This window comes from Mauremys reevesii, linkage group 8 (assembly GCF_016161935.1).
Source record: "Mauremys reevesii isolate NIE-2019 linkage group 8, ASM1616193v1, whole genome shotgun sequence".
In the NCBI taxonomy this organism is placed as follows: Eukaryota; Metazoa; Chordata; order Testudines; family Geoemydidae; genus Mauremys; species Mauremys reevesii.
Genome location: NC_052630.1, coordinates 91667320 through 91682767, shown reverse-complemented (window position 1 = coordinate 91682767; position 15448 = coordinate 91667320). Strand labels below are relative to the sequence as shown.

Sequence of the window (15448 nt, the reverse complement as noted above, 5' to 3'; positions counted from 1 at the left end):
GATTTCAAAGTTGTCACCATGACCTTGGTAAGATGTTCCATTGGTTAATTACTCTCACTCAATTTGTCTAGCTTCAGCTTCCAGCCAGTGGTTGTCTTACACATTTTTCTGCTAGATTGAAGAGCTCATTATTAAATATTTGTTGCCCATGTACGTACTTATAAACTGTAATCAAGTCACCCCATAAACTTCTCAGTGTTAAGCTAATGCCCAGCATTCTAAAGGCTATCTCACAAAAAGTGGTGTAACCCACTGGTGAAGTATGTGTTGGGTCTGCCTGTGACGGCTGGTCCTCATAGATAACAGCCTGTTTCCTCCTGTAGGTCAAGCGAAAGAGAATCTGAAGATTGTGAATTCAAAATTGGCTGATGACCCATATTGGGAAAATATACATTAATCTGAGGATAGTGAAATTACTGAAATGATTTTGAATGGCAAAACATTTTATTTAGAAGTGAATTTCAATCTTGTGTTGGTATTTAGTTTTTTGGCATCTTTAGTGTTTATATTTGCTTAGTAGGGGTAGCTGTTTCTGTTAAGAGTAGGGGTGGTTGTAGGCAGTTGGTTGTAGTGTTTTCAGGAGACCGAGAGAGACGTATGGGAGGTTTTGCCTGTTGATGCAGAGTGGAAGATGCTGTCTGCGTGAGCTCTGAAAAGGGCAGAACTTGATTTAATAAATTCAGTGTTGCCAGTTCTTGTGATTTTTTTTTTTACTGTGAATTTCATCATATTTGGTGGTGTTCATAAAGCCCCAGTTCCTGGAGATACGTGATTATTAGAGAATCTCAGCTTTCATTTTAACAGCAAGTTTCTAGCTCTCTTGATTATTAAGCGACGCTTGAAAACATGACTGGAATGTGCCCCAAAGTCTCAGAAGCCAGAGGGAAAATACAAGCCCTTAAAAATTAGGTCATATATCTCATGAGTTTTAAACCAATCTCACGAGTTTTGTGGTGTGACACATGATTTTTGAATGCTTGGGTGTAGCAATATTGCCTTTCCAGAAAATAAGCCTTATTCTCAGAGGGTGTGTAACATTAGCACTGTTTGGGGGACTGGATGCTTCAGGGCAATGCTAATGAACTGCAGCACTTTTCATTTGTAAATCACCAGTTTGAATTAGGCCATCTCAGCAGCAATTAAAAGCTGTTGCTATCTAATGGATGCCTGGCAATCCCTACATGAGATGAGTTGGGTGATTCACAGTTCCAACTCACACATCATGAACTGAGCACCACAAATTTGCACTAATTGGCAAACCCAGAAAAGCAGCCATGGAAACTGAACTACCACGTCTACCCCAGAGGAGGCCCCAAGCCCATCAGAAGAGAGCCATCTTGGCAGCACAGGGCATGTGGGTTGCTTGCCTGCCTGCTGCCCTTTAGGTAAACAGAGGACTTCATTCACCAGGGCGCTCAAGCCAATGTCTCTCACCAACTCTAAATCCACACAATTTTTGGAAAGTTGAAGGGTATGCATATATGCAGATTACGTCAACATATGCAAATTAGCTCATTAAATAATTTGCATAGATACCATTGGGCAGCACAACACTTGGCAGCTATGTGTAGGAGATGCTTCTCAGAGACAGAGCCACAGCCTGCAGTCTTCTAGCTTATCCTCAGCTGGGCTGGCAGGGGCAGTCCCAGTGGAACTACTGCTACCAGCATATTTTAGAGCAGTACTTAGGCTGTGGCTGCAGTAAGCTGTGTCCTGGACCATGTCAGCCTCTGGATCAGGGAAGTGAAAAGGTGGCACGGAGGTGCCTTTCCTCACCAACCACGCTCCTTATATTCACAGGATGTAAGCTCAGTGAAGGTGAGCACCTAGCTGGAGGACGAAAGGAATTTAGTGTAAACCCACTGTATTTTAAAAGGTCTTTAGGGGTCTTGAGTTTGCTTAGGATGGACTTGAATTAAAACAACGTAAATAACACTTCAGTTCCGTGAGAGACAAGGGGGGTGAGGTAATATCTTTTATCTTTCGAAAGCTTGCCTCTGTTGCTTCCACCAACAGAAGTGGGTCCAATAAAGATAGTATCTCACCCACCTTCTCTCTCTCATATCCTGGGACCAACAGCACTGCAAACTTAATTTTTGTGGGAGAAAGGCATTTTTTTAACAACACTTAATATTTAAAATACATTGTGTTTGCTATATCCTCTGGCTGAATTGTTGCATTTAGCGCCACACCCTTCCATGGTTCTTCAAAGGGAATTGCCCTGGCAGGGGAGAGATGCTGGGGCAGCCCTGCCTGTAGGCAGCAGACAGGATCTGAGTCTGAGCAGTCTATTTCCAACTGCAAGGAAACAGGCTTGTAGCTCTCCCATTTTCCAGATTTCTTTAGTCTTCCTCATTCTTGTTCCACTGCCTGTCTTGAGGTGAGGAGGCCTGGGGCATGGCTACCAAGCTCCTCTGCCCTCCTCCTGCCTCCACTAATCCAGCATCATGGAGACAGAGCTTATTTTATGGTGGGCTCATGTAGCTGCTGCTCTCTATTCCACAACTGGAATTTTTTTATAAAAGTAACACATTTGGGATTTTCCCCCCTCTATGTTTTGAGCCTATATGGTGCCCTGAGGTTATGTTTGTGAACTTTTCTCTGCAACCGCGAGGGCTAGAGCTTGTCAAAATAAATTCAGTGAAACATTTTCATGTTGGAAAATAGTGCTTTGTCAAAATAGAAATTTTCAATGAGGAAAGCCTGGGTTTCATTGGAATTTTCTATTCGGGGAAGTTAAAACAAAATGTTTTGAACAAACATTTTAAACCGTTTTGTACTTTTTCATTCATTTCACAAAAAGGTTCGATGTTTCCCATTTGGGATAAAAATAAATGCTAAACTATTGGAATTTTCCACAGGAATGAAATTTAATTTTTCGCTCAGATCTACTAAAAACAGAGAGCTGAGATTCTTCTGTAATCCCATCACTCTGGGAGGTGCGGCATTCAGAGGCATTCAGAGGAGCACCAACTATTGCAAGAACTGGCAACACTGCGATTACAGCAGCACTTGAAACAAAGGTCCAACATGAAAGTCATTTGGGGATTAATGCTGCGATTTACTTTAAAGAGGGGAATGGTAATTTCTGAGGAAGCAAAATCTTTGAGGCTGATTGGAAAAAAAAATCCTTTTTCCCTTCAAGGACCAACGCATAAAGGGATAAACCTGAGCCATGAGAAGTGTTTTGGCTTCCCAGTTGCATTTTAAGTTTCCAGATGGATTATGCCTAGGTTATAATAAAGACACCGCTCAGTGCTGTACGTGCATCACAGGTTGTAACTGTGCTAACCCTAATGACCAATTGTGCAGCAGCAATATGTATCTCTCAATACACTCAAGGCAATATCAGACACAAGCTTAGTTAACAACATGACTCAGAGCGCTTGTCCTCCACCAAACATTTATATATTTTCTGGGGATTAGGAGGAAACTTTCAGTGTTGCCAACTCTTGCAATTTCATTACAAATCTAATAATATCTGGTGTTTTCTTAAAACCGCAGTTGCTGGAATAAGGTTATTATTATGGAATCTTGGCTTTAATTTTGTTTTTTTAAAAAAAGTAAGTTTCTAGCCCTTGCAGCTGTGAATAAAAGTTTGAAAAAGTGAACCCTAAATGCTTTGACATCTGAAAATGTATTATTTTTGAAATCTCAATTTTAAGCCTTCTCATGATTTTTGAACTTCTGGGGGGCAGCAATATTGTTTTTCCTGTTTGCAGGTTATCCCATAACTATCTTCTGTAGGATTTCATGCGCCTTCCTCTGAAGCACTTGATATTGGCTACTGTCAGTGACAGGATACTGGACTAATGGAGCATACTGATCTGAGTCTGTGTGGCAGTTGTTCCTAGGTTTATAGGTGTAATCAACAAAATGTGTTTTTCCTACTAGTTTGCTCTTCTTGCAGAAGTCATTTAAGCTGTTAACATTTACACAACAAATGTTAATCCCATTTCAATTTACTTATGTTGTTGCTGCACAGTAAGATGTAATCATCGGTATTTCTGAAAACATTCATGAGATCAGTTTTCACATGATCCCTAGTTTCATGGGTTGTTTGTTGTGCTTGTTTTTTTGCTAATGCTCTGAAATGTAATGGTCACACACTCCTCTCCTATACTGTTTTGTTCGGCGCTTGCCTATATGATAAAGCTCAGACGCTGGCCTGTGGAGCATTCAAGATTGCATGTTAGTGATACAGTCTCCTCAGCTTGTATTGAGTGAGACAAGAGTTGTGATCTGGAAGGTATGTGACTGACCCACTAATGCTCTGTGACCTACCAGCCCATTTCTTCTCTGAGAAATACAGTCGGAAATCCCCCCCCCCCCCCCACTCCAGTGGGGTTCCTAAGAACTGATGTCAATGGTGCAGATCCTCCTCAGATGTCTCTTCTTGTTTGGCAGGATCTCCTCAACTGAGGAGATACTTAGGGTGCCTACTAGTCCCAGCCTGAAGGGCTGATATTTGAAACACAGCTGAATGTCCTCTTCCTAAGGAATAGGACGTGGCGATGGGGGGAAGCAAAGCACCTCAAACCCCTCCAATATCACACATACAAGCACCGATTTTGGGGAGAGGGGGCTCATAAAGAGCACCCCAGTGTAAGAGCCTCTCTATATCCTGCATTCTGTGTTTTCCTCTCTATATCCTGCATGCAAGTTTGCGAGATTATTGCCACAAGTTTATAGAAGCCTCTAGGCTCTCTGAGCAGGGATGACCCAAGGGTTAGGTTCCATGAAGGATGGACAGTGGAAAGGACAGAGAGTAGCTCGTTTTCATGAACTCAGCCCACTTTCTTTTGAGCCACATCAGATCCCTGCAGAGTGTGACCTAGCACCCAAACCTGAGAATCAGGCTGCTGTGGAGCTCCCCTGAGTGGCAGACAGGGACCATTTTCACCTCAAGATTGGCCCATTGTCTCTCAGTTGTCGCTGCCTCTCAGCTATTGCCATGAAAACCAAGAACTAATTATCTCAAGGTCCAATACAGTCACTTAATGCATCTCTCCAAAGGGATTATCTCCATTACAGCCTCAGATCTAAGGCTCTATGAGTAGTATAATTAGTGCAGCGAGGTGTATGGTGACCATGTTTGCGCTCAGCAATGCCATGGGTCTATGCAGTAGACAGCAGTCTGACATTATATTCAATCAGCAAGACAGACTACTGTTGGGGAAGCCATGAGAGATTCAGAGAACTTGTCCCTAAAATCAGTATGGCATGGTAGGTATATATGACAATTATTAAATCTAAGCATTAACATGAATAATACAAGAATCTGGAACAAAGTCAAGCTTAGGTTTAATCCCACAAAATCCAAGAAATTCAGACAGATAGACTATGGCATCCCGTGGCAAATCTCTCGTGCTTAGGCTGTGCAGCAAAATGGAAGATTCTGTCATCGAGTCTTCGGCACTGGGAAATATGACATATCTGGGAAAATATTTATTACACACATACACACTAGCTAAGAGTGCACAGGGATGTACAGACTTGGCCAAAACTGCAGCTGGTGTAAATAGATGTCGCCACTGATTTAGGTGGAGCTATGCCAGTTTACATTAGCTGAGGATCTGGTCCCACTGAGTGTGTTTCTATCTTGTATATCTAGTTTAGCCCCATGAAAATGGATGACTTATAATGCCTTCAAATACTGTGTTTACATTGGAAATGCTTGACAGACTCTTAAATAAGCAGTGCTACCAGGTGGGCTTGTAAGAAAGAGGGCATTTATAAGGAAAGGGTAGTGACCATATCTTATTACTTAGTGCATTTGTGTGAGTTTGCGCATATAATTTATTAAATAAAAAAGTCACTTAAAAGATGGAATAAAAGTAGAATAGATTTGAATATCTTTGTGCTGACAATTTTTATCCATGAAATTATTTTCTAGGTATAGAAGACATACTCTGTTTTGATTGCTTGGACCATGTTAACACGGCAGTGTCAGAATACAAATCATATACTTAAGAATATATTTATTTCAATCTGTATTAACATCTTAGCTTCCTGATCCTGCCTTCTATTATCTGGCTCTACTGAAATAAACTGAAGCTTGGGCGCACAGTGAATGCAGGCTCATGCATTGGGTGCAAAATGAATACAGAGTATTAAAACTGAAGAAGTATAGAAATCTTGTTTACTTTCCACTATTATTCTGGAAATTTCCTGTGTTTCAGTTTGGAAAGTGAAGCTGAATTCAGTTTCATTTTTTTGTTGTTCCCGCATGTATTAACTCAGTCCCACTGTAATGCATCTCCCATCAGCATTGGGTGGGTTATCAGCAGTGAATCTAGACCTCTGGCTTGATCCTCTGACATTTCAGCTAAAAGAGGTGATTCTGCTAGCTCACAGGCTCTAGCAGCCTCATAAACTCTGGGTCAGCCGTGCTAGGGGGGCACACTTTGTAGATGTGGGTTACACCCCTCCAGCTCTGATTCTGCTACTGGACCAGTGCAGGTAGAATCCAATAGTGGGCTCCAAATAGAGATGCAGTACTCTGCCCCCTGGATCCTTTCGGCAGTGGATTAACAGCACTGCAGTGGAGTTTACACATTTTAAAAAAGGTTTCATTGTTTTAAAATTTAATGGACACATCTGTGTTCCTACTAGGGGTGTGTTTTTAAAACAAATTTGGGGGACTGAACTGAGTTGTCAGTTTTCTTTAGCAGGATTCTGTGTAATGTTGCTGTGTGCACGGATAATATAAGATTTAAAAAAAACCCAAATAAATATGAAGCCCTGTAGCAATAAATGAAAGAGCCGAGGTTACTGAAAAACATGCCTAGATGGTGTTAAAAATGAAGACATTTTGGACTGACCCTGCAAAATAAAACTTATCCAGAGCCTTTTCTTTAAAAAAAAATAAATAAATTAGTAGTAGCAACTATACTTTCCAAGAGCTGACTGAGATCGGATGTTGTAGATGCACAGATCAAGCCCTTACCCATGCGAGTAGGGATTTCTCTCACAAATAGTCCCATTGACTTCAGTGGGATTATTTGCATAAGCAATAACTATTTCTGTGAGCATGGTCTTGCAGGAGTAGGCCCCTTAGAAATGTTAATGGATAACACATTCAGCCACCTTGTAGCATGTAGTGTTTTTCTTGTCAGAGTACTAGGTGTGATACTGTAATATTCCACCTCCACACAGCTAGAAAAGACAAGCTGAATATTTCCCCAAAAATGTGTTACTTAATTAATCTGAGGTCTCACAATCATACATTTTAAACAATGACTGCATTGCAAAACAAAATTCCAGGCTGACCTTGCCTTTTTCCCTTGACCAGCACTGTTGCTCATACACTTCAGCACGGCAAGGTGGAGCATCCATTAGATTTTAAAAAACAGTGGTATTCAAATTATCTTGTTCATAAGGCATTCTCTTTGGAAAGATCAAGTAATTCTGTAAATTAAGATATTAACTGTTGTGTTTTTCCTCTCCTTTTCAGGAACAAATTTGTCAGTCTCTGCTGATTTAATGCCTACATCATCATGGAACATTTCAAGTGAACTAGACAAAGGTAAATGGAGAGAGAAAACAGAAAGATGTAAAACCGGGCTCTACTCCTCACATTCTTTTTTACTTTCTTATTCAAATCAGCAAGTAAACGGGAGGAGGGTGGAACTAAGACAAACCTTTTGTTTGTCTCATGATCATTTGACATTAAATTACATGCAATTCTGTGATTTTTGAAGAATGTTGGGTTCCTCCCCTCATCAACCAATAAAATGTTCCACATGGTAAAAATATTTCAAGATGTGAATTAAAGACGTTTATGACCTGCCTGACATTTCAGCTGGTGGATCTTAGGATCTGGACTCAAAATTAATAAGCATTGGCAAGAATCAGTTTGCCTGTATGTGTTGACATTGAAATTTCAAAACATTAGATTAGTAGAAGAGAAAAATACTTCTAAATGTTTGTAAACAGTAATTATGTGAGAGTTTGAACACACTGAAGAACATAAATTGTGAGAAAACAAAGTAATGTATTTCTCATCCCCTTTCATTTAATGAATTACGCAGCATAGATAATTTAAGCCAGATTGTTCAGCCCCTTTTAGTCTTTATTGGAAGCCTGTGAACTGCATCTTTCTGGACCAGTCTGGTCTCTCAAATACTTCTAATGTGATTTTATTCTTTTTAGGTGGCAATGGTAAAACACGTTTAGTTAAGTTTGCCTAACACTTTCATTTGCTGTTTTCAGTTGCTTGTAACTTTGTCAAACTTTAATAATTTGGGTTGAAGTGTCCTAGGACAGGTGTCTGCCATTGCAGAGAACAAAATTAGGGGGAAATATGTTGTTTTGCCCATTCTAAAAAAATTGTACATCTGTTTCATCCTCTTGTCATAGATGTACTTTTTGCCATACTTGTGAAATTCTGCCAAAATCTGACCACATTAGAAAACTCGGAAAAATCACAGTTCACATATTCTCAGTAGAGTCTTTTTAGAGTTTGGCTGCTAAATGCTTCAAAGATTCTATCTGAACTGAGCATGTTCCAGCCCATCCTAGCTCCTTTGTCCTGGCCAGACTACACATGCAGCCTCCCCACAGAGCAACTGCAAATGTTAAATCTCAGTGCTGCAAGGGCTCAGCATGACTTTCCTTGCAATTGCATCTGAGAGAGAGAGAAGTGCCAAGCAGCATAACTGAGAGTAGGAAGATGTCTCTCCTGTCCTCTTAATGCTCCCACCGCTGGCACCAAGACAGCATGGAGGAGAAAGAAGTAGCCTTTGACTGTGATGCAGAGGGGTGAGGATGTGGTGAGGAAGATGGCAAGAGCTGTGAGAAGAGGGGAGAGGTAGACTGGAACAGAAACTGGTTTTGTGGGAGGAGGACTGAGATGGGACGAGCAGGAGAGGACATGGGTAAAAGGGATCAGGCTTGTTGGGGGACAGATCAGAAGGCTTTTGTAAGAACTAAAGCACAGGATTCCTGAGTCTCAATATTCCTGAGCTGTCAGCAAATAGCTGTGAAACCCACTGGCAAAATGTGTCTTATCTCCCTCCAGTGGTTGGTCCACAGAGGATGACAACATATTACTGTATCAGTTACCCCCTTAGCTCAAGTGGCAGAGGCCTGTGCTATAGATCTAAAATGTTCCACTGCTGATAGCCCATGTGAAGGTCAATATGGTTCCACATGAAGGAATTTCTGGGTTGGCTGGTTTGTTTTCGTTTTTTTAGAACATAGGAAACTACATAGAAAAGATAGAAAAAGTGCATTAAAAACATAAAGGTCATAGAGTCAAGCAGGCAAAAGTTAGGAAATTCCCGAATTATGGTTGTGTGTGCAACCTTAATTTGGGCCCTTTGTGTGTATGCATTAGGATACAGCCTTTATTAGGTGATCCCATACTATTTTGTTCTTTAGGACCTGTACACAGGATGGACCATGATCTGGGGATGATTCAGGGTTGTGTAGTGAAGGAGACTGTTGTCTGTAGGATGACAGCTTTCTTGTAGAAATTGGAAGGTGTGTAGTGAATGAGGCACAGGACCACAAGAAGAATAAGGAAGGCCTTTGGCTAAGGCAGTTGAATGCTGCCTTGAGGAATTGGATTCTGTCTCTATGTCTGCTGCAGAGTTCCTATCATGCTAAGCGAGTCCCTTTAACCAAACTTTTCACAGGTTGCCACCTCATTTTCTGTGCCCCCAACTTGAAATACCCAGGGTCTGATTTGCAGAAGCGCTGAGCGCTTGCAATTGCAAATGAAGTCAATGGGTGGTGTGCTCGGATTATAGAAAGTCATTTCAAATGCTAAATACTCTGAAAAATCAGCCCCTGGCCTCATGGTAGATGCAGTCTGGCTGCTGGGCACTCCAAGTGGGTACCAAACTTAATGGACACTTTTGACTTTATTCTTTCTGTCCTTCAGTTCCTCATCTGTAAAATGTGGAGGAGGATACTATACCTAACTTTTGAGCACTAGACTTTACAATCTTACATTAAAAAACGCTATGTTAAAGAACAGTAATAATGTATATTAAATTGAATGCTGCTTTTGCACAGACTCCAGAAGCTCATCCTCCCTACACGCTTCTGCAAAAACATATTCAGAGGGCAAAGTTCAAAAGCTATATGTAAGATAGAGTAAATTAACCTACCACAAAGTTAAACCTAGTCTACATTGGAGAACTTTGCCCTAAATATTCCTACCACTGTTAGCCCCAGTGGTAGAGTTTGTGTAGGTAAGACTGCTGTGACCAGAACCATTTTTATCACTGTTTTGATTAGACTTTTCAGCTGGTAGCAGAAATAGGTCTAGCCACAGCCATTCTTCTACAGTAGGGTTAACACTGCTGAGGATGATTTTTTTTTTTAAGGTTTCTGCAGTGTGGACATGGCCTATGACTCTCTTAGATAATTTACAGCCATTGTATTGAGATTCAAGGCTATCTTAATTGATAGCCAGAAGAAAGTATATCGGAAGGGTGTGGGCTACTCCCTACTTCACTATACACCTTCTTCCAGCTCCTTAGCATGCAAGTTACACCAATTAGAGTCAACGTTTCCCGCTATTGCTACCAACATTTCAGTTCCAACAGGAAGCGGTGGTGGAAGTGTTAATGTAGACAAGGCTCTGGCTGCTGCCACCATTTTGAGCATCAGGTCATTTTACTGCTCAGAGTAAGGTTTCTGTGATGGTACGGAATGTGACTGGGTCCTGTCTACACTAGTGGTTAAACTGTTTTCAGCATTGTTTCAGTGGCACCTGTTAATAACATCCATGGCTGACAATGGGTAAAAAGTTCACTGTGGTAATCCACTTGGAATGCAACAGTTATCACCTGCTGAGGTAAATTCTGCATTCCAAGGGGATTACAACTTCATCATTATCCTCAGCTCTTATTGTCGTTTCTACAGAACTATACATTTACACAGCTAAAACATAGATTTACAGACGTGGATTAAAACACATTTGCTGCCCAAAAAGCTTACAGTCTCAGAGCCTGATTCTGTAAAAATGCATGAGGACAAAGTAGCGCACAAGTTTTGTCTTGTACAGGATAAAAAAGCTGAGGTTTTTTTAAAATGTTAGCTACCGTGTCCTAACTAATATGCTCTAAAATGCTAGCTTAAGGCAAATTGAACGGTAGTACATGCTAGTCAGTCGAGTTGAAGCCTAGGAGGAGGAAATTACATTTACACTTCAATTTCCACCTCACTAGCACCTAGGATTTCAAGAAATCAGCTTCCACCTGTCTCCCCTACAATCTGGCAGGAGATCTCAGAAGTCCCAATAAAACAGATTTTAAAGCTTATGGTTCCCAGCCAAGTTTCTCAATTAAGCAACTGTTCCATTAAGTGGTTCTTACTGTACCTACTGCTGCTTGGAAGTTAACATCTCTTGCTTGAATATTTCTTCTTTATTTTTTTAACACACTATTGTTAAACAATATTACAAAACTCAATGAGTAATCGTTTTAAAGTTTTCTCCCAGCTTGCTGGCTTCTTCAGTAATTGACTCACAACTGAGCCTCGTTTAAGTTTCAATTTCTATTAAATAAGCTAAATCGACAGCATTAAGCCATTGCCTGTTTATTCTTTTTAACAGGAAATGAAATTTAAAAGGGATGCAGTCACCCGTGAAGAGCTGTTGAAAGCAGCGATTGATGGGAGGGAGAAGGTGGTTTCTCACCAAAACCTTAAAACAAACAAACTACACATCAAAATAAAAATAATCACTTTTTAAAATAGCAGAATCTCAGCCAGTACCATTTTTTCTCTTTTCTTCTACCCTTCAATTATGGTGTGTTTCCTGCAGGGAAAGAATCTCATGAATGAAACCGAAAAACTAAAACGTGATCAAAAAGATATTTTATTTCAAATGAAAACTACTCTCATGCACACTTCAGAATAAAGGACTTTGTGGTTGGGAGACAGCCTGGCGCAGGGGATCAGTAACAGGATACAAAGCCCTTCATCCCTTGGTTGCCAGTTCAAATATACTTGAGATGAGGAGTAGCTACAAGCTACAACTGTTGCGAGAGATGTCTGCATGTCATAGAGGGCACTCAAGAATATGTAGCATAGTTCCTGGGGTTTGTAAGACCAGTAAAACTGCTTGTTGTTGTGCGCTGCAGATGGCTTCTTTTGTTCTGCAATCTGCTCTTTACATCAGCTCACAATGACCACCAGGTGAGGGCAGTTCAGTGTCTTAGGTGAAATAAGTTGGTGGTCTAAGTCCACCTCTTGATCAACAAGTTTGGCACATCATCAAATCTGGACTGTTGCAACATAATATACCTGGGGATAACCAAGAAGGCCATACAGCTCTACAGCATTTTACATGTGTAGTAGCCTGGTTGACAGGGAGGGCAGGGCAGTGAGAATGCATTACACTAGTGTTCCATACTACACTGTCTGCCAGAGAGTTTGGCCTTGTTATCACTGAGTGGTAATCACCCTGCTTGGTACAACAGCCTGTGAGGTAACCAGAAATGATCCCCAGTTGCAGAGGCAGAGACCTGCAAAGGAAAGAGATTTTATAACAAACAGGATAAGGTAGAGAAAAAATACATATATTGGGGGAGAGGGAGGAGAGAATGAGAAATACTATCTGGGAAATGGAAATCAACAGTATCTAGGAAATGGGAGTTAGGCCAATGCTGAGCACTTTTTGAAAATCCTCCCATAGTGCATTTGGCACAATCTCAGAATCATGCTTTCCAACCAAAGTGATTTGTAATTTTGGGTAAGAGGAAGAATGTTTAGAATGGGAAGCAGGTTAATGTGGGGCTTTCACACATACAGTCTAATTTTCCGATGCTGTTGTCCTTTCCCAACAGCCACCCTCTAGCCTTTCTTCTGTACAGTTATAACAGTGCTGCAGCTTCAGTTTTCTTTGCCATAGCGAGAGATTGTTGTTCAGTTCAGGGGGCTGGGAGTCAGTGATTCTATGCAAGATACTTAACCTTTCTGTGCCTTAGTTTGTTCTTTTGTAACACAGGAAGTGGTGTAGTCAAGTTGGAATGTGCTGGAACACTGTTCCGGTACTATTCCAAGATTGCCAAAATACTGGCCCATGGATTTTTCTGCTTGGATTTTTTTGCAGAGTGTATGACATGGAGGACGCTATTTTGCAGAGCATGCTTTTCTTCCCCCAGTGGTGTAAATCTATTATCTATGAATCTATTATCAATTATAATAAACAACAAAACCATAAGAAAGGATATAATAAAACAAGCAGGCTAGCCCTATGGGCTACAGACAGTGTGTGAGGTCTCGCTGCTGGGGGCAAGCCCACACCATTCCAGTACCTTCAGATTTAGGACTACACCACAGAAAAAAAGGGTATAACAACACCCGCTTCCTGAGGTGATTGTGAGGCTGATTAATGCATGTAAAATGCTATGAATGCCTCTGATGAAAGGTGCTGTACCAGTGTGAAGCTGGATTAAAATGGTGGCTGGTGGGGGTTATTCTCTCTGATATGCTCATCTAATGCCATGCCAGTGGCCTTGGGTCAAGGCTTTCAAAAGTGACTAGTATTTTGAGTGCCTTAGTTTTTGGGTGCCCAACTTGAAGGAGCCGGATTTTGAGCTGAGCATTCTCCCTCTGAAAACCAGGCCCCTTAAAGTGTCTCAAGTTGGGTACCAAAAAGCACTAGTCACTTTTGAACGCCCTGGCCTTGGATTTTAAGCTCCATCTTGGCTTTTGGACCCACAGAGGTCATCTCACAATGAGGTTGAAAGCAGTCTGATGCACACCAGTCTTCAAAGGAAAGACCCCTCAGAATGGGAAATACTTCACCATTTCTTTGCTGCTTTCACCATTTCTGAAGCAGGAATTCAAGAACCTGGAGGAGAAGCGTTTTGATGGGCATACGTTCCACCTTTCATATAGAAAATGAGTATGTATCTGCATAGGGAACATACTTTTTAAGACAGGCTTGCAAATTCTTCATTCCTGTGCCAGGCAAGATTTCCGACATAAATCCTGAGAAGCCTGTTAATTACAGCATATCTTTAGAACAAAATGATATTCCTCCAGGGCAGTTCTTGTCACAATTACAGGTTTAAATATCACCCCTTTTGGATTTATTCTAGCTTTTTAATTCAAAAAAGAAAAAAAAAGTCGTTAGTATGTTGTTGCAAGTTATCCCTTGCTGACAAGGCACTAACTCATGCAGAAATGACAGGTTTTTATGTAATTTTTTTTTCTGAGATCAGTATGAAGTAGAATATTTTCTCACTTGAATATAGCTTTAGGTTATTGATGCTTTAGATCAGTGCTTCCCATCTCTTGAGCTGAAGCCCCCTGTTTGAAGTATCCATTTCTGGTCTCCAAAATGTACCCTGGTACCACTTCCTGGCTGAGACTGACTTGTTTTTTGTCTCCTCTCCTTCTCCACCTCCTGATCCACAAGTTTGGTGCATCATCAAATCTGGATTGTTGCAACATAATATACCTGGTAGGATGGATTTTTCTTTTCTGACCCACATTAGAATAGACAACTGATGTGGTGACCTTCATTCAGCTGCTTCTCCTCCCACAAAATGCTGCACGCTGATAAGGAAGAACTGGCTTTTCCTTTCATTGGATGCCTGTTTATTTAAAAGGAGAGAGAGAGGCCTGAATATGAAGAGGAGTCTGTCTGTGCCTAATACAGTAGAGGGATTGTTCAGGACCAATACATCCTTAGGTAAAGATAACATCAGTAGCACTGCTAAGGAAGAGTCACCTTTGAAATATCCTGCACCCCCCACCCTCCCTTATTGTAGATATCATTTAACCTTTGCAGATGTTAATTGGAAAATTGGCACTTCTGAGCCAGTCACAACCGCTCTGTAATGGACCAGAGGGGCCACTGCTGAGAAAAGCCAGGCACACCATGCCCCCATCCCAAGAGCCACACCTTCTGTCTCCACAGCACTCCCCCACCCTTGCTAGTCTGAAGACTGGGAATGGCTTCTCTCTGTTTTCATTTGTCTCCAGCCTCTCCGAGCTGTGCATTCCTCTCCACATACCAGCCAAGTATCCCATTGTGCAGCAAGAAGCCAGAGTGACTGCCACTTTCTGACACAGTAGAAAAGAGAATCATGGTTGGTCACTTTTCTGTTTTAAAATTACACAATAGGTCAATAGCATTACTTGCTACAGAGCTTCTGCCCACAGAAGTGAAAGATCTCCAAGTACAATGTCCACGCGGGTAGCCATTAAAAGGTTTGCATTTACAAATCATCTGAGTAATTGGTCCATTCAGGCTGGATACTCTTCTTCTCCACACTTTTTGAGATTTCTGCAGGGAAAGCTAATTTAGGGTGACGCAATTGGCAGTCTCATTCTGCTACTCTGTTTCTTTCACTGAATGTGAACTGCATTTCTGTAGATCCCTGAATCCTTGAAGAGCCTTCTTGTGTACCTTGCCAGGGAATCATGGAATACCCCCTTTGCATGTGGGAAAGGGAGATGCTCATAGAGAGTGTTCCCT

At 41.3% G+C, this 15448-nt stretch overlaps 1 protein-coding gene across 3 annotated transcripts in view; it reads left to right on the top strand.

Annotated features, from left to right (window-relative positions):
• ROR1 (receptor tyrosine kinase like orphan receptor 1) overlaps positions 1–15448 on the top strand; it is a 240878-nt gene that overhangs the window by 155856 nt on the left and 69574 nt on the right. For all 3 annotated transcript variants that reach the window (XM_039486399.1, XM_039486401.1, XM_039486400.1), the window contains one exon: positions 7457–7528. In XM_039486399.1, coding sequence (XP_039342333.1) covers positions 7457–7528 — 72 coding nt within the window. The remainder of the gene's footprint in view (positions 1–7456; positions 7529–15448) is intronic.